Consider the following 19,858-nt stretch of genomic DNA (forward strand, 5'->3'; position numbering starts at 1 on the left):
GACTTACAACTCAGCCAAACTGAATTACAACAAGCAGCTGGTTTAGAGAGTGAATAACTTTACACATATCGGACAGATTCACCCGAACTTCGTGCTGTTCTGCCGTGTGTACCGGCTCCGGGCTCTGGCTGCTCGTCGGTACGTTGTCCGGTTAAATATTGATCAGATTAGCCTGAAGCTAACTCTGCTAACGCTAGTTAACATTAGCTGCCTGTTAGTTTTAAATACAAACAGAGAAACCACTGTGATGACATTTAACCACGAACTAAGCTCCTGAAGTGTCAATAGATGATTTAAATTGGTTTAAAGTTTGCTGTCATGAAGCTGAATTAATTAGGTGTTCCTCTAATTCCAGCACAAGTTTTACTTCAACTTTAATTTTAACATTTTTATGAATAAATGACAAGTTGTTTTGATTATTATATGAGTAAGAATGATCAGTCAAGTTACTGTTAAAGTGCTGCTTTTAAATAACCTGTGATCTGATGTTTATACCAACAACATGCCGTACAGACTCAGCGATAATTACAAATCTAACTTCCTGTTTTTTCAGGTTTTAAACAGAATTATGAAGATGCTACACAGTCTTTTGAGGATAAAAGTAAACTGTGATCCGCAGCAGTCAGGCCCGGAGGCACCAGAGTAGTGAAATCTCCTGAATCAACAGTTAAAACAAAGTCATTAAAATCCACAATAGTTCTGATCCTGTACTGTGGTGAGGTTTAAAACCAGACACAGTTATCCAGGAAGGTTGACAACAACTTTCTCTAAAACTTTAAAGAAAAGTGACGGGTTGAGATCTTTGTTTTTATAAGCAGCTCATCAGCAGCATGTGTAAAGGCAAGCTGATAATCTGTTGAACATTTAAACTTAACTGTTTTGTCCTTGCAGCGTGCCGCAGTGGGATCAGGGTTGAGGATGGATCCCGGATACGAGCATCGCCTTCTGCAGCAAATCAACATTGAAAGTGACAACTTGAGCCCTGTTGTGAGTCATTCATTACAAAAATGTAAACACAGCATTTAAATGGCGTTCTCAGTCTTATTTATGTTGTTGAGAAGAGAATTCAGTTTGGCCAGTTGTGCAGAAAAAGGCTTTTGAGGCATTACTCTCCAGCTTTTTGTTATCATTTCCAGCATACTTTGTTGTTTACTTTTTCCTCAGAATCTGAAAAAAATCTGACTTGCTGAGCTTGTGTTTCTGTATGTTTGTTCACTCAAGACTCCTTAGTGATACAGATGTTAACATCAACACTGAACATGTGATATATTCCAGTTAGGATACAAGTGAACTGATTAAGATTGCATGAACCAATAATTTGTTGGTGTTGCAGAAGCTGTCCCAGAGTCAGCGTGGTCGGACACCCACCAGCTCACCCTTGTCCTCACCCAGCAAGCTTGGAGACCGATTTATTCCCAGCAGAGCGGGAGCCAACTGGGATATCAGCTTCCACAGGATCAAGGTAAGAGCTTGTTGTTGAGGGGAATTTGTTTTTTGTTTTTTACCATTTCCTACATAGTAGAACAAAACTAAAGGCATTAAAACTATCAAACAGCACATATGGAAGTAGATAGTGGGAAAAAAAACAAGACAAAAATATGTTTCAAATTTGAGATTCTTCAAAGCAGCTTCCTCGTTCTGCTTTCCACACTCCTCGTTCTCTCATCCAGCTTCAGTCTTAAATCAGTTCACACATATGCTGAGCACTTGTTTGGCTGCTTTTCCTTCTTCAATCATCCCAAAGCATCTCAGTTGGGTTCGGATCTGGTGATGTTGGAGTCCCGCTCCTCTGATGCAGACCTCCATCCCTCTTGTTTTTGGTCAGAGAGCCTGTACGTAGGACGGCTGTGTGCTTGGCTTGTTGTCTGCTGTGTGTGCAGATGAATATGCAGGGAGAGTTTGTCAGTCGGCAAGTTGCTCAGATTTCTGAAATTTTCGGTTCCAGGTGGCTTATTTCTGTGTTTGCTTTCAGTCAGACTCAAAAACAAGCTTTTTTTCAGGAGGCAGCTTGTGCTTGTTGGCCTGATAATTGCTGCCATGTGTGACTCTTCGTTTCCCAGAATCTCTACGACAGAAGATTAGACTGACCCAGAGAGCCACAATAACCACGTTACTGGTGGATGCTGCAGGTTGAAGCATTTCCAACCTGTAGTATTTTCTGGAAATGTTCCAGAATTATGCCAGAACATGTGTGCAGAGCTGTCACTAAAGCAAACACTTGGAGGAATCTCAAATATGAAACAGCCGTTAGTATTCATCTACAATGTAAAACATGGTAATAAAAAATAAAATAAAAAAACCTTAAATATTTTATTTGCTTTCCATACTATGATGTTCAATAGTCCACTATACTATACTATACTATACTATACTATACTATACTATACTATACTATACTATACAGTAGTCTATGCTATACTGTACTGTACTGTACTGTACTATAAAATACTATACTATGCTGTACTATACAATACCATACCATACCATACTATACTGTATAGTATAGTATAGTTTATTATAGTATTATACTTTATACTATATCATTCTATACTTATCTGATTAGTACTGTGTGTGTATTCCAAAGTTGTTTAAAATTCCAAATGTTACACGGTGTTTGAGTATAAATGTTCTGTGGGAAATAAGAGCATGTTTATGATTTATTTAAATCCAGGAAAACAAGAAGTCACCGAGTCAGAACAGAAAAACAAAAGATACGTCTTCTGACAACATCAAAGGTAAATAACGTTCTTCTATGTTATCTCGGGCATTCTGTTATTTGCCTACATGCTCCTAGAACTGTGCTTTTATAGCCGTCTGTACTGCCTTATTAACGGAGTCGTCGTGTTGTGCCCGTAGCAGACCGGGTGGCCTACTCTGCTTTACTGAAGAATGAGCTGCTGGGAGCAGAGATAGAGAAGGTCCAGGACCCCCAGACTGAGGACAGACGTCTGCAGCCAACAACGCCTGAGAACAGGAGCCTCTTCACTGTATGAACACGTCATCTCATCCTCCTTATATACTGAATTATACAGCACATTTATGGTACGCTGCCAGAACAGAGACACATACGTGTGTGTTGTTTGCAGTATTGTCTCAACACCAAACGCTTATCACCAGATGACAGCACCAACATCTCTCCCTACTCTCTGTCACCTATTAGCAGCAAAAGGTAGTCGCACCTTTTCATTTTTTTTTTTTTTTATTGTGAGTCAAAGAAGCTGCACATGTTAGAGTTTCATAATCTCTGCATTTCCTGTTGCAGTCAGAAGTTGTTGCGTTCTCCAAGGAAGCCGACTCGCAAGATCTCCAAGATCCCCTTCAAAGTCCTGGATGCTCCGGAGCTGCAGGACGACTTCTACCTCAACCTGGTGGACTGGTCGTCTCTTAATGTGCTCAGCGTCGGTTTGGGCACGTGTGTTTACCTGTGGAGCGCCTGCACCAGCCAGGTACTGCAGAGTGAGTCTTGGCAGGTAATGCTGGATCATACAGTGACTCACAAACGGCTGGATTTTGTTTCCTCAGGTAACACGGTTGTGTGATTTATCGGTGGAGGGAGACTCAGTTACGTCAGTCGGATGGTCTGAACGGGTGAGCAACACGCGACTCACTGCTGTCAGAAAACTGTTTTTTGGGGGTTTCATCAGTAAGAGGATGCTTTGTGCTTTTAGGGGAACCTGGTGGCGGTCGGGACTCACGAAGGATATGTTCAGATCTGGGATGCTGGTGCTGGAAAAAAACTCTTTGCCTTAGAAGGACACACAGCCAGAGTCGGTGAGAGCTGCAGCGTTTCATCTCGTACAATTACTTATATTTCTAATAATTTATATCGTAAGGTCTGAGCTGTATTGTTACACTAGTGAGGTTATTCTACATATTTAATGAAACCGTAAGGTCTCTGCCTAAATATGGATTATAGTCAGGTGAAGTAATGCTTTACTTAATTAATCGAATTTCTCTGATGTTACAACTTGTGTGGTGTAGGATAGGTTTACAGCGTTCCAGCAGAGTCGTAGGTGAGCCGGTGTGCTCGAGCTGCAGTGAGTGGGGAGAGAGGCAGGGCTAAAAAAAAATATATATAGAATTACATCCAGGACATTTTAAGTTAGGAAGAGATTAGCTTCATGAAAAATACTAACTTTTGATTCGTTGATGAGTTTTTAGGGGTTCAGTTTGCATGTTGGTGGAGTTTTGAGAGTGTGCCTGAATCGAGGTTTGTCCCGCGTACAGGAGCGTTAGCTTGGAACGCAGACCAGCTGTCTTCGGGAAGCCGCGATCGCATGATCCTCCAAAGGGACATTCGGACGCCTCCGCTGCAGTCGGAGCGACGGTTGCAGGGCCACAGACAGGAAGTGTGCGGCTTGAAGTGGAGCACGGACCATCAGCTGCTCGCTTCCGGAGGCAACGACAACAAGGTGGAGTCATTAAACGCACCTCTGTCTGCGGGCGTGTACAGACAAAGCATGCTTACTGTCATGATCGTCAAGGTGTAGGAGTTCTGCTAAATGTACGGTAGCGCCAACCAGTTAGAACCTTAAAAACAAATAATAGAATCTTAAAATTATTCCTAGAACAAACAGAAAGCCAGTGGAGGGAGGACAGTAATGGACAGACCAGTAATAACTAGTAATGAGTAAGTAAGCAAGTAAATAACAGATGAGTAATTTGGATGGAATAACCTTTAAAACTGTGAATACTTGGACTGGAAGTAGTATTTTGTGTCGAATGAAACAACAAAACCATAAGTACTTGTATATAAATTTGTATTTTGGATGGAATACACCTTTAACACTGTGAATACTTACACAGAAAGCAGATGAAACTCATATTTAAAACTATATTCAGACAGAAAGTAGTATTTTGGCTGTAATGCTCCATTAATGCTATAACTACATGGACTGATAGTAGTATTTTATGTATTTAGTTAGTTTTATTGATTTATTCCACTACTATCAGTCTAAGTACTGATAGTTTAAAGATTTATTCCACCAAAAAAAACAAGAACACATCCATTGATAAAACCACATCCGTCTGTATCCATGGCAACAAGAAGCTGCGACCAGCGGTGGTGCTAACTAGAACATTGAACGCAACTTGAAAGTTTGACTGTTTCAGGTCAGAGAATATTGCTGTTTCCACCGTAGCCTTAGTTCATTAAAGCAAAAGACGCTTGTTTCTTAAGAGCAAACTAAGTGTAAGGACAATAATCAGCTAAATGTGACTAATGGCTCCATGCTAGCTGAGCAGTATTAACCTGTAATTAGCTTCAGTTAGCTCACACAAGTTGTTGTGTGTCAGGATGGCGGACAGGAATCTTATGCAGGAGCTCAAAAGTAAATGTAAGGTAGCGCCAACCCATTTAACACCCTAAAAATAAACAACAAAATCTTCAATGTGTTCCTAAACTGGACAGAAAGCTGCTGGAGGGAGGACAGGGATTTTTGTGTATTCACTCCTTGCACTCATTGATGATGTCACGGTCTCGTGCTCTCAGCTGCTGGTGTGGAACCACTCGTCGCTGAGCCCCGTGCAGACGTACACGGACCACCTGGCTGCGGTCAAAGCCATCGCCTGGTCGCCTCACCAGCACGGCCTGCTGGCCTCCGGCGGCGGCACGGCGGATCGCTGCATTCGCTTCTGGAACACGCTGACGTCGCAGCCGCTGCAGTGCATGGACACCGGCTCTCAGGTGTGCAACCTGGCCTGGTCCAAACACGCCAATGAGCTGGTGAGTGACTCCAGACGCACAGAGAATAAGATGCTACATACTGCACATGTGCAACTGGCCATTTATTCTTTTACATACGTACCTAATTTACAGCTTTAGAAATAATTCTTAACCCCTTTGAGCGATGTTTTCTGCCTCTTCCTTGTCAGTTCTTGGTGAAGCCTTACTGTTTTTTCTTCTTCAGGTTGTAATGAATGCTGCTTTACTGATTCCAAGTCAGTTTGCGATGACTCTCCCACCGAATCCCTCTTTGTTTAAGATGTTTGTCATCTCAATTCTTCTCTTTTAGTCGTTGTTGACTGATAAACATTTACAGCTTGTGCACCAAATAATATTCCCTAATGGGCCATAAAATGGGAATTTGGACATTTTTGCAGTTTCAATGCGTCATATTTTTAAACATAATTTACCTCACGTGCCGAATTATCATACGCTTTTTTTCGTCTCTTGTAGAAGATGCTGTAATTATTCGACCACGATGATAAAATTCCAGCCAAGTTATCTCTGATGAAGGCCTGTTGTGTGGAGTTTGTAAAAGAAAACAACATGTGGTCCTGTAATTATTTCCAAAGCTTGATTTCTCGCTTCATCTCCATCTTTTGATTGCACTAATTCACCAATACCACCGTTTCCTAAGCGTCAATCCACTGTAGTTTGAAGCAGCAACAAGCAGATAATAATCCTCTTTTTTTTCTTCCCCAGGTGAGCACCCACGGATACTCTCAGAACCAGATCTTGGTGTGGAAATATCCGGCTCTGACTCAGATGGTCAAGCTCACGGGACACTCGTACAGGGTGCTCTACCTGGTCAGTGTGTGCTGTCTTTCTTGATGCTAATATGATCTGGGTGTTGGTTGTTTTGTTGTAAAAGCTGAACGTCTCACAGGCTCACAGTTTTTAATGTTATGAATCAGGCCATGTCTCCGGATGGTGAAGCGATTGTCACGGGAGCCGGAGACGAGACTCTGCGGTTCTGGAACGTATTCAGTAAAACACGGTCAACAAAGGTGAGAGAACACAGTTTATGATGCAGTTACAGTAACACCTGCAAATTAGCTAACCGAGTTTCTTCGTCTCTTGTTTCAGGAATCTGTCTCGGTTTTAAACCTCTTCACCAGGATACGATAACTTTAATAGAAAATAAAAACTGGAGTTGGAGTGCATCCTGGTGCCATCACTGGATAACTGCTCAACACGGTGCTAAAGACAGACGGTACAATCAGAGGACGTGTTTCTCAAATGTGCACTTTCTTTTTTTTGGGGGGAGAAATTCTCTGTGACTTAAACACGGTCATTATGATGAATGTCTTTTGTTTACTTTTTTTTTAAAAAGTGGGTTGATCTCCTTTTGTTTTGTACTCACAGCTAAATCACAAGCCTTAAAGAACATTGTGATGTTCATTTTTGTGGACGCTGAAACGTGGACGGAGCATTGTTATTTTTTTTAGTTTTTGTTTATCTCAGGTATAATTTATTTGACACACTTGTTCTACATTGGAACGTTCAGAGTCTCAGTATTAACTCCTCTGGAGGAAAAGGCCATGTCTTACTCTGACTAAAACAGAACAACTAAACACCATCACCATGACTGCTGCTGCTGCTGCTGCTGCTGTGATTGTTGGAAGACTTTGGGTGAAGTCTGGCTGAAATAATGCTGGTCAGCGTCTGTGTACAAGAAGTCTAATGCTGTGCATTCAGACATTTACTACATCGTTGATTCTTTGCAGTAAAAGAAGAAATAAAAGATGGAGGAGCTGAAGACCAGCTTTGTGTTTATTCAGTTTTTTACATTATATATTCTGCACTGTTTCTATTTAATGGTCTGACATCAAATTTAGAAACTTTGTGTTTGAGTATGATTTATAAAAATTCATTCATATGTTGTTACCTGTATAGTGATTTACCTCACTGGCCTCTCTGATACAACTGATTCTGATACAATGCATTTTCAGGGCCACATTTCTAAGACCCTTGTTTAACATTTAATCTTTTTTTGGCCTCACAGACATTTGTTTACACCAAAGGGTAAAACCTTTAAACACATAATTTGTCATCCAGAAAGTGTTTGCGTGGAATAAACTCTGTGCTTGGACATAGAGTAGTATTTTGGGTAAAATGAAATGAAAAAAATCTACAAATACTTGCACGATTTGTAGTATTATAGGTGAAATAAGCCTTTAACACGAGAAATACTGGCATAGAAATAGTATTTTTGATGGAATAAACTTGTAAAACTATAAAGATTTTAGACAAGGTAGTATTTTGGATGGAATGAAACAAAAAAATCTATTAATACTTGGACAGTATGTAGTAATCTAACTGGAATAAGCCTTTAAAACTATAAATACTTGGACAGAAAGAACTATTCTGGTTGAAAAAAAACTTTAAAACAATAGGTACTTGAACAGAAATGTTTATTTTAGATTGATAGAACCTTTGCAACTAAAAATACTTGCATAGACATGGTGTTTGTAACCTTTACAACTATGAATATTTAGACAGAAAATAGTATTTTGGGTGAAATAAGACAATACAACCACAAATACTTGAAGAAAAAATTATATTTTGGATGGAATCAGCCTTTAAAACTATAAATATTTGCACAGAATGTAGTATTCTGGGTGAAATTCACATTTAAAACTGAAGGTATTCAGACAGAACGGGCGACTTTGGATGGGACACCTTTAAAAATATAAACACTTTGGACCGGAAGTAGTAGTTTGACTGTGATGCTTCTTAAAAACTATACATATTTGAACTAATATTAGCATTTTATGCACTTTGTAGTTTTAAAGGTTTAATTCCCCACAAGATATTAGTCTAAGGATTCACTTTAAAGGTTTTTTTTCCACCAAAAATCCCCGAAAAAACACATCCATTGATAAAACCCACGTCTGTCTGTTTCCATGGCAACAAGCAGCTGCAGCCAGCGGCGGCGCTAATCAACAGAAGACTGAGCGGAAGTAGCTGCGAACAGGCGGGAACTTGAAAGTTTGACTGTTGTGGGTCAGAGAATATCGCCGTCACCATTTTAAGCTCCGTTTATAACAAACAAAGACGCTTTTTCTTTCAAGAGCAGAGCAAGTTGAAGGACAATAATCAGCTAAATGCGGCTAACGGCTTCATGCTAGCAGAGCAACATTAGCCTGTTGTTAGCTTTAGTTAGCTCGCTACAAGTTGTTGTTGTTGTTGTTGTTTGTCAGAATGGCGGACAGGAATCTGGTGCAGGAGCTGAAACGTTGGGCGACAGAAGAGTTTAATCTGCCCCCGGACAGCCTGCCTAATGACAGCTACTGTAAAACGTGGGTATATAAAGTTAGCTTCCATGCTAACAGTGTTATTAGCTAAAGGGCTAGCTGGCTGTTGTTAGCCTAGTTTGCAGTCTGTTGCACCAATGCTGCTTGTTTGTGTTCCAGGCTCTGTGTTGGAACCGGGAAGTCAATATGGAAATATGTCATCCAGCACGTGTTTCAGCAGAGGTCAGTCTTGTTGATATACCAAGTGTTCATCACTAACTTATGGCTAAAACACTGCTCATTTCTACTAATCATGCCAGAAACTAAACACAGGAGCCGTGAAAAATCTTCTACACATGAAACCAGAAGCCAAAACAGGAATTCAGAGTTAAGAAATCACATTTTCACATACTTTATTTTTTAATTTTACTGTGAAAATGACTTCTTATCATATGTGTATAGACAGGTTTGGTTATTTGGGTGATCAATGATGGAAATATTCCATAAGAAGAGATGCTGTGGAGTATTTAAGGGTAAAATTCACCTGAAGGCAAAACACACAGTTTATTTATGATTTCAGTATTGATGAATTTGTTTGTGTGTGATGATAATGTATCTATTTATAATCAATTATGGTTTAATAAAATGATATTTCATCACTACCTGGCCACCTGTTGCTGTATTTTGAAAGAAATCCCATTCTGTAATGTGTCCTTTTACACAATAATGTCACTACTGCCAAATATCCGGCTGTGAAAAAAGGAAAAAACAAACGATATTTGACTTTTACTGCACTATAATGTCCAGCTGTGAAGGAGCTCAGAATACAGGACTGATTTACTTGCAGCTGAAAAACTGTGACAACTCACCTGTCTTAAGAAAATTAAAAATCCTGGTCGATCCTGTGTCTATATTAGGGATCATTTTTAACAATGAGTAATTCATAAAGTTAGTGCTCTGTTGGTGCATAACTTTAGCGATGCTCACATTCGTCCTGATGCTGCAGGTTTTTAATAAACGAAAACATCTGAAAGCAACAAACTAAACTAAACAGCTCCTGCTAGCATTTTGTGGTCTGTGTTTGCCTTCGTCAACTAAAGACACAACCTGTCTTTTGCTCTGTGTGATGTCTTTAAACGCACAGCTGGCTGTTGCTACAAACAGCTGTTGTAGTCGTCTAATGCTGCTTTCACTTACACTTGAACACCACGGTGCTGCTGGTTTCTTCTATGTCCTACCAGTCACACAGTCACGTATTTGTCTGCTCAAATTAAGGAACAGTAGACATCTTATGAATCAATTGCTAAAATAAACAGCAGCAATAAAGTTGGCAGAGGTACAATAAAATAAAATAAAATAATGAATATCGACTTCTTGACTGTTTCTCTGTTTTTTTCAGGAATGTGAGGATCATGCGTGGGAATCTTCAGTGGTATCCTTTTTGGTCATGACTGAGAATTTAAAGCCACCAGTGTCTCAACAGAACAACTTGATGTACATTTTAGTTAAATTCTACATTTCAGTGAGAGATTACTCAAGCAGGAAATAGCACAGTAGTGTTTATACAGTCAGTATTTTGGTCAGTGGACAGTGTCTCTGCCACCTTTTGGAACCCAGTCACCCCTGTTACTGCTTGTCAAGAATGGCAGAAATGCTTCTTAGGGGCATATCAGCATCAATACAAAGGTTCCAGCATAACTGGAAGCCTTTGTTGAATGTCACTCCTTTCTCTCTCCCCAGTGACTATGGTCACTATTTATCTCGATACTCGAATAAATACACAATTTATCTCCTTGACCGTCTGTTCTCTAAGGTACAAAGTGCTTCAAGACAAAGAGGTATTTTTTTCCCCCCTCTGAGTAATTAGAATTCATCACACTTCAATATTTCCACTAATGATACACTGAGTGGAGTTTCAGCACACCTGAACTGTGTTTGTACCTTTGCGTACTCAGGTGAAGCAGACTGAGGGCCAGAGTGAGGCTGCAAAGCGCAGAGAGCTTCAGAGGAAGATAGATCAGCTGAGAGCTGAGATCAGTCACCTGGACTCTCAGATCAGTGGAACAGAGGAGCAGGTGGCCACACAAGGTTAGTCCACCAAGTGCAGCGTGGTGCCCGGCATCATTTGGGAAATACTGTCTATTTTTGTGCTTTCACGACTTTGAATAGGTGTTAACTTTGAGAAGAAAAAAGAAAATGAGAATATGTCTGCTGGATATGTTTTTTTGGAAATTGTTAGGGCTGCAGCTAAGGATTATTTTCTCAATTAATCAGATAAAAATGTCAGGAAAGTGTGAAAAATGTCTTTTGCAAACTCAAAGAGACAAGTTCGGATGTCCAGACATATCTAAAGATACTATTATTAGAAAGCTGGTATGTTGATTACCCTAGCAGACCATACCGAGCCAGAGTGGTTGGAGTAACCCCGCACAGGGAGAAGATTTAAACTTCACACTAAAGGGGTTCGACTGATGAGGAGGTTTGAACCACAGTGCTGCCCAGGCTGCAGCCAGTGATCTCCATTTTTGGCCCAAGACAGACCAAAGCAATAACTTGGGCGAGACAAAATAATTTCTTACACTTTTGTTTGGGTTTAAATACAGATTTCATCTCATTGCTGCCATTGTGTGTGTTTTAATAGCTGGAGGATTTAAAGTTATGCCTGTTTTTTCCTGCTGTTGTTATCACACAGAGCAGTCCGTCGGTCGCACCTGGTCTGAGGTGGAGGACAGCCAACGCAGAGAGCTGCTCCTCCAGGCCTTCAGGCAGCGCTGCATCTCGGGCCGCAAGGTGCTCGCTGATGACTCTCAAAAAATCAGTGAGCACTGCCAGACACTGGAAGAGATGGCCAGGTGAGGCGACTAAATGTGCTTTAAAATTCAAATTAAAATGAACGAAGTGAGATCTGTCACCTGTCATAAACGCGTTTCTGTGTCATGTAGGAAAGCAGAGACTGAAGTGCTGTTTGACGGGAAACCGTCGAGAAGCACAGATGATGACAGCATCAACTCTAAAGCAGCAGCGGAGGCACAAGTCCTGGTAAGAACGCCTTCAAACTGGTCTGTATGTGAATGAGTTGAGTTTAAAGAACTCTGAATTAGACAGACTTGATAAATGGTGTCGCTAGCTCTCAAATAGGAAGACCCAAAGTAAAGAACAAATAGGCTAAATGATAAAAATGCCACACAGTGTGAGTGGACTGAGGGCAGGTGTGAAGTCACAAAAATGGCAATAATAATAATATTTGTTGGTGAGAAGTGATTGGTTAATTTCTGCTGGTCTTTTACTTCCTCCTATGGTCCCGTCTTCAGATTAATTTTATGATACTATAGCTGGAGAAGACAGTTTTTTTTCTTTTGCTAATGTGGTGAAATTCTGTTAAAATTTTGTAAAACCACAGAGAATTGATCAGCTATATTCCCACTAATCTGAACTCACATTGAGATGAAGGTACCTGCAGTATAAGTCATGTTTTTTCCTCCTGTCAGCGCGAAGTGAGGGCGCTGTGTGACGACAGGGTCCACTTCTATCAGTCTTTACAAGAGGGCGAACTGAAAACACAGCACTCTGCAGCAAAACGGTAAATAAAACACTGTGTACGCTGTCAGATTGACGATGTTTTATTTTCGCTGAGTTATCTACTGATTTGTTTCTTCCCTCTCAGTATGTCCCGTGAACAGAGGACCGCTGTGTTCCAGTACTGGCTGAGCGCCGTGGAGGTTTGTGTACTTTTCAAGTTTTTACTAAATATTCTGAGTCTGTAGCGTTTACTTTGAATTAACACGCCGCTGCCTGTCGTGTTATCAGAACGTGTTGGATAGTTACCCTCCGAACCACGTCCTCTCTGCGCTGCAATATTTGGCTTCGAGAGAGCAGAAGGAATTAGAGGAGAAAGTAGCTTCTCTGGATGTGACGCGGGATGTGACGGCTCTGCGGTAAGACAACCTCCCTGTGGTTATGATGTTCTCTTTTCATATCACGTTAGATTGTTTACATACGGCGTTGCTCCTTGCAGGTTCCGCTATGAAAGCAATCACCTCCTGGACGTGTCAGCAGAGGAGGATCACGAGCTGCCGCCGGTTAAAGCCCTCTTAGAGGTGCTGCGCTCGCACTCGGCGTAAAATAATATTCAGGAAGTTCACACAGCAGAACAAAACACGCTCGTGTGTTTCCTGGCGATGCGTTTTTATTTGTGGAATTGCGTGTGTTTGTTGCTGCAGGCTGCTTGGGAAGAGGTGGAGCAGAGTTTGGTGGAGTTGGCCCAGACCCGCTCCAGAGTCCAGCAGCTGAAAACCCAGCTGCAGGCCCGGAAGAAGGAGGCCGAGCAGGAGGTGTCTGGTATCGGAGACGAGCTCCACAACGATTCCGTGGCGCTGTAAGTCCACTGTGGGAGGAACTTTATTTTTCTGAGTGACTTTGCACATTCAACTTTATTATCAATCTTTTTAAAAATACTTTTATCTCGTACTGCAGTTTTTAGGCACGTGTATATATATATGCATTCAAGTAGTGCTTTTCTGTTCTACCTCGTGTCAGCTTCATGTAAGTTATGTGTGTGTCTTGTGACGTGTAAACTGCTGCTGCTGCAACACAGCAATTTCCCTCAGGGGTTAAATAAAGTACTCTGTCTTTACTCACTTTTAGATGCACTTTGCAATCAGCTAGAACAATCAGTTTTGATTCAGGCAAAAAATAAAAAACAGAACGTAAAAGCATTTACCCTGTCTTTTATTGAATTAGCCTTTTGTTTTGGTTAAACTTCTGGGACTGTGGGTTGCTGTTAGGTCAGCTCTGGAGGTGGAACTGCAGTGTGTGATGCAGGCAGCAGCCAGGGATCACATCAGAGACCGCTGCATCCAGCTGGACCAGGATGCCAGAAGTCGACAGGAGGCGCTGAGAAACCTCCGCAGCCAGTGGCAAAGCATTCTGGACTTCAGACAACTAGTGGTGAGAGTGAATGGACAACACAAGACACCTTTGTCTTTCTCATGAATAAAATCTTTCCTGCATGTGTTAAATGTTGTACATCTGTGTGATTACATGTAGGTCATGAGGATTTGATTGTGCTCGGTATTTGAACGTAGATAAGTATCTTGATTCAGCAACTTGCCTGAACGTGAGGGACAAAGCTGTGAGTAACAACACACGTCATTAAACATGTTCTGCTTTTGTGTCTGCAGGTTCTCAGGCAGGAGGACATTCGAGGTCTGATTAAGGGGAACTCAACAGCCAAGACGCAGCTGATTCGCCTTCACAGAGAGGTCTGCGTTTATGACACTGAAGCGAAGAGAAATTACTCGTATGACTTCCTTTAATCTGCAGTCAAAGAAATGTTTTGCTCTTTTTATGCTAAAACACTTTCCCCACAGAAAGCCAAATTTTTGAGGATTTCTGTCCCTCTGTTTTGTTTCAGTTGCAGGAATTCATCCAGAGCGAGCTTGTGCCACAGTTTGGAGACGTCATCGCTGCAGCCAACAGTCTGAGGAACTCTATTTCTAAGGAGGCCAGACAGCTGGGAACAGTTTCGCTGCTTTCGCTGGACCGCAGGACTATTGATGGGTGAAAACATGTTTATTGATACCTGAAGGGACTCGATTCCAGCCTGTAGATAACCACTGAAGTTTTTTTTAACACTCGAATTAGTTAAGAGTCTTAAATCAACACAGCTAAGCTTTTGTCACATTTTACTGCCTGTAAAATGGTGTAAAATTGTAACTCGCGGCTAACTTTTTTTTTTCCCTCCCCGTCCCGCTGTGTTGCGTTGCATTTTGTTGCACTTAATGAAGAATTACAGATTCACAGAGGGAGGGAGATCAGCGCAGCAGCACAACAATAATATCTGTCAGAAAATCCTCCCGCTTCATCAGCGGAGCATCTGTGGCTCCAGCTGCAGTGGCCCGTTTGACTCGCATCACAAGAAAAGACACACTTAATCATCGTCTTTATCAAGTGGTGACAACTGCTGAGCGAAAATAGAAAAGTGATTTTGTTTTCTTTCTGATTCTTCTGTCGTTTCAGAACTCAAAGAATCCCCGCGTCATGGTTGTCCATCCATCGCCTGCAGTCCCCGACCTTTAAGGGCTTGTGTCAGAGCCTGACGTTCCCCCTCTACAAGGTTAGCATAAATTAGCATGAAATGTTGTTCAATCCTCTGCAACAGAAGCGATCAATCCTCTATTTCTCATATTAATTCTTGGGTTAAGTTGGTTTGATTCATAATTGTGGTTGATTATTCAACTCAGAAGCAATTTCTTCTCAGTTTGATCTGTTTAATCCCGTCTGTGTCTGATAACTGTTTGCTAAAATCCTTCTAGTCAGTAGATAATGTAAGAAAACTAGCATTCCTTTAGGATGGCAAAAAAACATAAATGTAATAAAACAGAAGAGCAGTAATACACATTACAAATATTCTAATAGTTTCAAAACTTCACCAAAGGCCATACGTTTGTACCGTCAAAGTGGTCGACCACCTAAAAATAGATTTCAAGAGTGAATATCATTAATCTAACAACACACAAGAGGAGCGCCACTACGAGTAGCGCTCGCAGTAGAAGTGCTCCAACTGTGTGCTTTAACACAACACATACACTCAGTTTATTTTTTTTTGTGTGGTCTCCCATGAAACCAAGTGTGTTGGTATGTTCGCCCTTCTGCCAAGCAGCTTGTGGATCCGTTAGCTGTGATTTCCAACAACGCGGTGTGAACGTCGGAGCGTGTCTTTTTGAAATCGGTTGAAATAACCGGGCCTCGCTTCACAACAATGATCAATCTCAGAAGTGACGAGTGTTTTGCTCAGAGTGCGTCAACAAACTGTCTTGAGTTTCTACGCGTTTTCCAAAAAAGCACTCAAGAGCGAGCGCATGCGTTTCCCGTTAAGAGCTTCTTAAGGCTGGTTATGGCCATTTTAAGACCAGTGATGGGCCTGGCTGCAGTTCATAAAAAGTGGTTTTCCAGATTGGACTGATCAGTTTGAGTTGTGCTGTGAAATCAAAACGGCCTGACGATGGCCTCACTTGGAAGTCTGAAGTGTAGAAATTCAACAGGCTCTTTATGTTTCAGAAAGAAAAAACTCAGAGGCAAGAGGATGGAGCCGGTGAGCCTCGTGAATCGATAGATGTGAATATAGTCGATGCTTTATCGTGCGTACCGTATCTGTCGAAGTATGAAAAATTGGACCTGTGAGTGTAGATAACAAGACAAGAAACAGGCAGATCTGTTTTGCAAATCAGCCGTTCAGTTCATTTGAATGTGATTTTTAGTTTTTTAAAATTTAAACACTCACGTGTTTCAAATCAAATGTTTCATCAGAGTTCATGATCAAAGTGTAGGCTTGAAAAACGAACAGAAATCATAAAAACACGAGTAAAATCGATAGTTTATGGTTTCATCTGCAAGTTCCGTTGAGGTGCTCTTATGAATAGTTAGCAGGCATGAAATTGCACTTGACTTCTTTCCGTTTATACACATAACAGACTGACATAAACATATATAAAAACAAGGAAATTAGAAAAACTAGATATATCCACGTATTTCTATATATTGGGTCCATTAATTGTGCAAAACTGCAGGTGAGGTAGACGAGCCAGGTGTGTCCATCAGTCCTCCACAATCACTTTTCGGAGCTCCTTCTGTTTTGATCATCTCGGCGTTGTGACGCTTAATGAAATATCACTGCACAGTTTCGCGTAGTGTTTGCCCGTGGATGCTCGCTCTATTTTTATTGAAGTGTTTTCCATTAAAGTGGCGTTAGCAGCTGCTCTTTAACTGTGCCCAGAGTGGTTTTAATGAATCCGCTGACTGTCTCCATCAGCGCTTGACCTCAGTCCTCTCATGAGTAGAGATGATAAAAATAATATCTGTGAATCTCACTTTTAATGCAGAGGCACAACACGGGCAGGCTTGTGTTTACTGTGCTGCCATGAACTTCCTTTTTTTTTTTTTTTTTGATGATGATATCTGTAGCTATTAGGCAAATTTTTTTCTTCTATGTGCATGAATGTGACTTTAGACGAGCTTGATGCAAACGAACCTTTCCCCCTCGCTCTTCCACGCCAGGCTCCAGAGGAGTTGTGTTCCCGGTCGCGCTCCCAGCAGCTCGAGTTGCGTTTCCTCCATCAGCTGCTGCAGCTTCACTCTGCTGCTCTGCAGAAAACAAAGAAGGAAGCAGAGCAGCTGCATGCGTCTGATCAAAAAGGTAATCAGAGGAACTCCACAGCCGAGAAGCTTTTGTTAAAGCCCAGAAGTGAAGTATTTGGCTGTTTGTTCGCATGCTGTATGTAAAGAAGAATTCATGTTATCTGGACAAACGAGGACTGAGATAAGTTTGAGTAAAAACCAAACTACTGTCTGTCTCTTAGCTCTGCTGACCCGAGTCAGGGAGGAGGATCAGAAGCTGCTAAAGGCGTTGGTGCCACGAGTCCGATGCCTCACGCAGCGCTGTGCACAAGGCCTCTCTTATGGGGACCAAGTCAAAACTGCCATCTCCTACTGGTGAGTAACCCGTCTAGAAACAATCACACCACACTTAGTGTTTAACAATGTAGCTCCCAGGGCGCCACTATAGCTCACCTGGTTGAGCTGGCATCCCATCTACAATCCCCGACGTGGAGGTCATGAGTTTGAATCCCGCTCATGGCCCTTGTCTGCAGGTTCTTCTCCGCTTCTCCTCTCTCTCTCGCCTGCACTATCGAATAGAGACAAAAATGCCACAAAAACAATAATGTAGTTCCCTTTATCTTCATCCTATCAGTGATTTGACCTCCCTGCTCTGGTGCTGAGACAACATCTTCTATGACACAGTTTTTGCAGCGAGGGAAGCGCTCGAGCCTTCTAACCGTGTTAACTAAACCACGTTTGCATGTGAAAGCGAACCTCACAAGCTGCCACGCAAAGAGCTCATTGGGTTTCTAAGAACTTCTCACCGCTTCAAGCTTTTCACAGCACTTGCACTGATTGTGTGCAATAGAAAGCAGAAGTTTGGTTTTGCTTTCCAGATAAGTGGGTTGGAAAACTTTGCTGATCTGCCTCTGATTGTTTCTCTGTCGTGTCCACGATGAAGTCAAAATGATTTTCCATTTTTACCAGATCTGTGATGTGATCGATAAGTTTGGACTGGACTTCAGAATCAGATTTTACTGAGCCTTACTGGGTTAAATGTTACCACCAGTGACGGAATAAGACAAATTATTATCATTCATCAGTTGTAAACTCTTAATTGCATTGATTTTTTTTCTAAACTTGAACGTGTTTTTATTTTTTGCCCTCACTCTGGAGTTACGTGTCTGGTTTTCTCATTAACCTTTTTCTGTTCTGTGTTTTTTCGTGCATGCAGGTGGGATAAACCAGCCCAGCACGTCCTGCCTGAGGTCCAGAAAGGAGGTCTGACTTTTCAGCAGTGGCTACAGAGGTGGAAACTCGCTGCCAAAGCCTCGTAGTTTAAGGAATCCAGCAGAGATCTTTTTCAGCACCTTTCAGTGTCAACAATGAGCACACTGTAGTAGCTAGGAAATGCTAATAACTATAATATGCAGTTTGTTTTTTCAGATGTTTTTCATTGTCATTCTTGCTTCTCATGTAAAAGCCACTAATAAAACATTTTTAATGCAGATGGTAATTCAAGGAGCTTCAGTAAAAAGCTGCTAAACTTCTCTTTCCAGTTCACCTAAAAGAGAAGTCTAGTTGTTTTTTCTGTTTAAGTTCAAGAAGCACAGGATTACCACCATTGCTCCTCATGTGAAAGTCACTAATAAACCATTATAAGTGCCAATATTTGTTCCTGTTTCCTTGAAATGTTTTACCAATATGGTGAAGTCAGTTACATTTTTCTGGAGCTCCCGAGTACAGTTCAAAGTATGAAGCTACTGTTTTTGAACTGGATTGTCTACTAGTAGCTCAGCATTGATCAGTCAGCCTTCAGTCCATAAACCACAAGTCCAGCTGCTTTGTTTTGTTCCTGGTTTAGGTTCTTGAACCAACAGTGCAGTTGCATTTAACTTTGGTACATAATGAAGTATGTAGCTGTTGCTTTGCATGGACCAACATTGTGTTTTCTATTCTCATCACTGCTCCTTGTGTGAAATTCACAATTAAATCATTTTAAATGCAAATATTGCTCCAGCTTTCCTTAAAAAAAAAGAGTATAATAAAGCGTTTTAACTGAGACCATGCATGGTTTTACAGCTGCATGCCACAGTCTTCGCTTATCTTGCAGATGTGGGCAAAGTGTGAACATGTCGTGATAATTTCCCCTTATAGAGAAGTCCACTTGTTTTTTCCTGTTTCAGGTTCTTAAACCTTCAGTCAAGTTGCGTTTAAGTGAAGCTCCTGGGTACACAGTAATGTCTGCAGCTGTCGCTTTGCATGGACAAACATTGTTCCAGTGTTTTACATTCTCATCATTGCTCCTCGTGTGAGAGTCACTATTAAATCATTTTAAATGCAAATATTTAACATAGCCTTGTAGCTGCACGTACAGAGTGTATAAGTGTAGATTCACAGTCATCCAGGTCATGTAAAACCTGGAAGCTTCATTAAAAGCCCCTCAGGTTCTCCTTATAGACGAGTCTAGCTGCTATTTTTTAGATTCTTGAATCTAAAGTCCAGTTGCATTTAAGTGAAGGTACACAGTGAAGTGTGTAGCTGTGGCTTTGCATGGACCAACATTGTTCCAGTGTTTTTTTATTCTCTTTATTACTCCTCATGCTGCTAGTCTTGTACTTATGAATACGTCGGTGTAGACTGTCGGTCATCCAGATCATCGTGGTTCTAGGAGCTTCAGTAAAATGCACCATAAAGAGAATAGTTTTAGGTTCTTGAACACAAAAAAATGAAGCTCCTGGGTTCATAATAAAGTATGTAGCTGTGCTTTTGCATGGACTAACACTGTTTCCTTCTCATT

General features: G+C 41.3%; 2 protein-coding genes across 2 annotated transcripts; both read left to right on the plus strand.

The window, feature by feature from the left end:
* Window positions 1-7,489, plus strand: LOC103372520 (fizzy-related protein homolog). Its single transcript, XM_008302182.1, has 14 exons — window positions 1-138; window positions 892-987; window positions 1,334-1,462; window positions 2,672-2,735; window positions 2,857-2,987; window positions 3,087-3,169; window positions 3,263-3,446; window positions 3,523-3,588; window positions 3,669-3,771; window positions 4,228-4,412; window positions 5,492-5,725; window positions 6,428-6,532; window positions 6,640-6,732; window positions 6,812-7,489. The coding sequence occupies exons 2-14, from the start codon at window positions 919-921 to the stop codon at window positions 6,851-6,853; spliced, it is 1,488 nt and encodes a 495-aa protein (XP_008300404.1). The 5' UTR covers window positions 1-138; window positions 892-918; the 3' UTR covers window positions 6,854-7,489.
* Window positions 7,490-8,761: 1,272 nt separating this feature from the next.
* On the plus strand, window positions 8,762-19,067 carry haus5 (HAUS augmin-like complex, subunit 5). The gene is made up of 19 exons (XM_008302183.1): window positions 8,762-9,027; window positions 9,142-9,204; window positions 10,361-10,393; window positions 10,775-10,799; window positions 10,917-11,049; window positions 11,654-11,813; window positions 11,904-12,000; window positions 12,450-12,541; window positions 12,626-12,680; window positions 12,769-12,896; window positions 12,977-13,058; window positions 13,182-13,336; window positions 13,746-13,908; window positions 14,142-14,222; window positions 14,375-14,520; window positions 14,980-15,076; window positions 17,017-17,155; window positions 17,319-17,451; window positions 18,293-19,067. The coding sequence occupies exons 1-19, from the start codon at window positions 8,930-8,932 to the stop codon at window positions 18,393-18,395; spliced, it is 1,983 nt and encodes a 660-aa protein (XP_008300405.1). The 5' UTR covers window positions 8,762-8,929; the 3' UTR covers window positions 18,396-19,067.
* The last annotated feature ends 791 nt before the right edge of the window (window positions 19,068-19,858 follow it).

Source organism: Stegastes partitus, unplaced genomic scaffold (assembly GCF_000690725.1).
Source record: "Stegastes partitus isolate 25-593 unplaced genomic scaffold, Stegastes_partitus-1.0.2 Scaffold1771, whole genome shotgun sequence".
Lineage (NCBI taxonomy): Eukaryota > Metazoa > Chordata > Actinopteri > Pomacentridae > Stegastes > Stegastes partitus.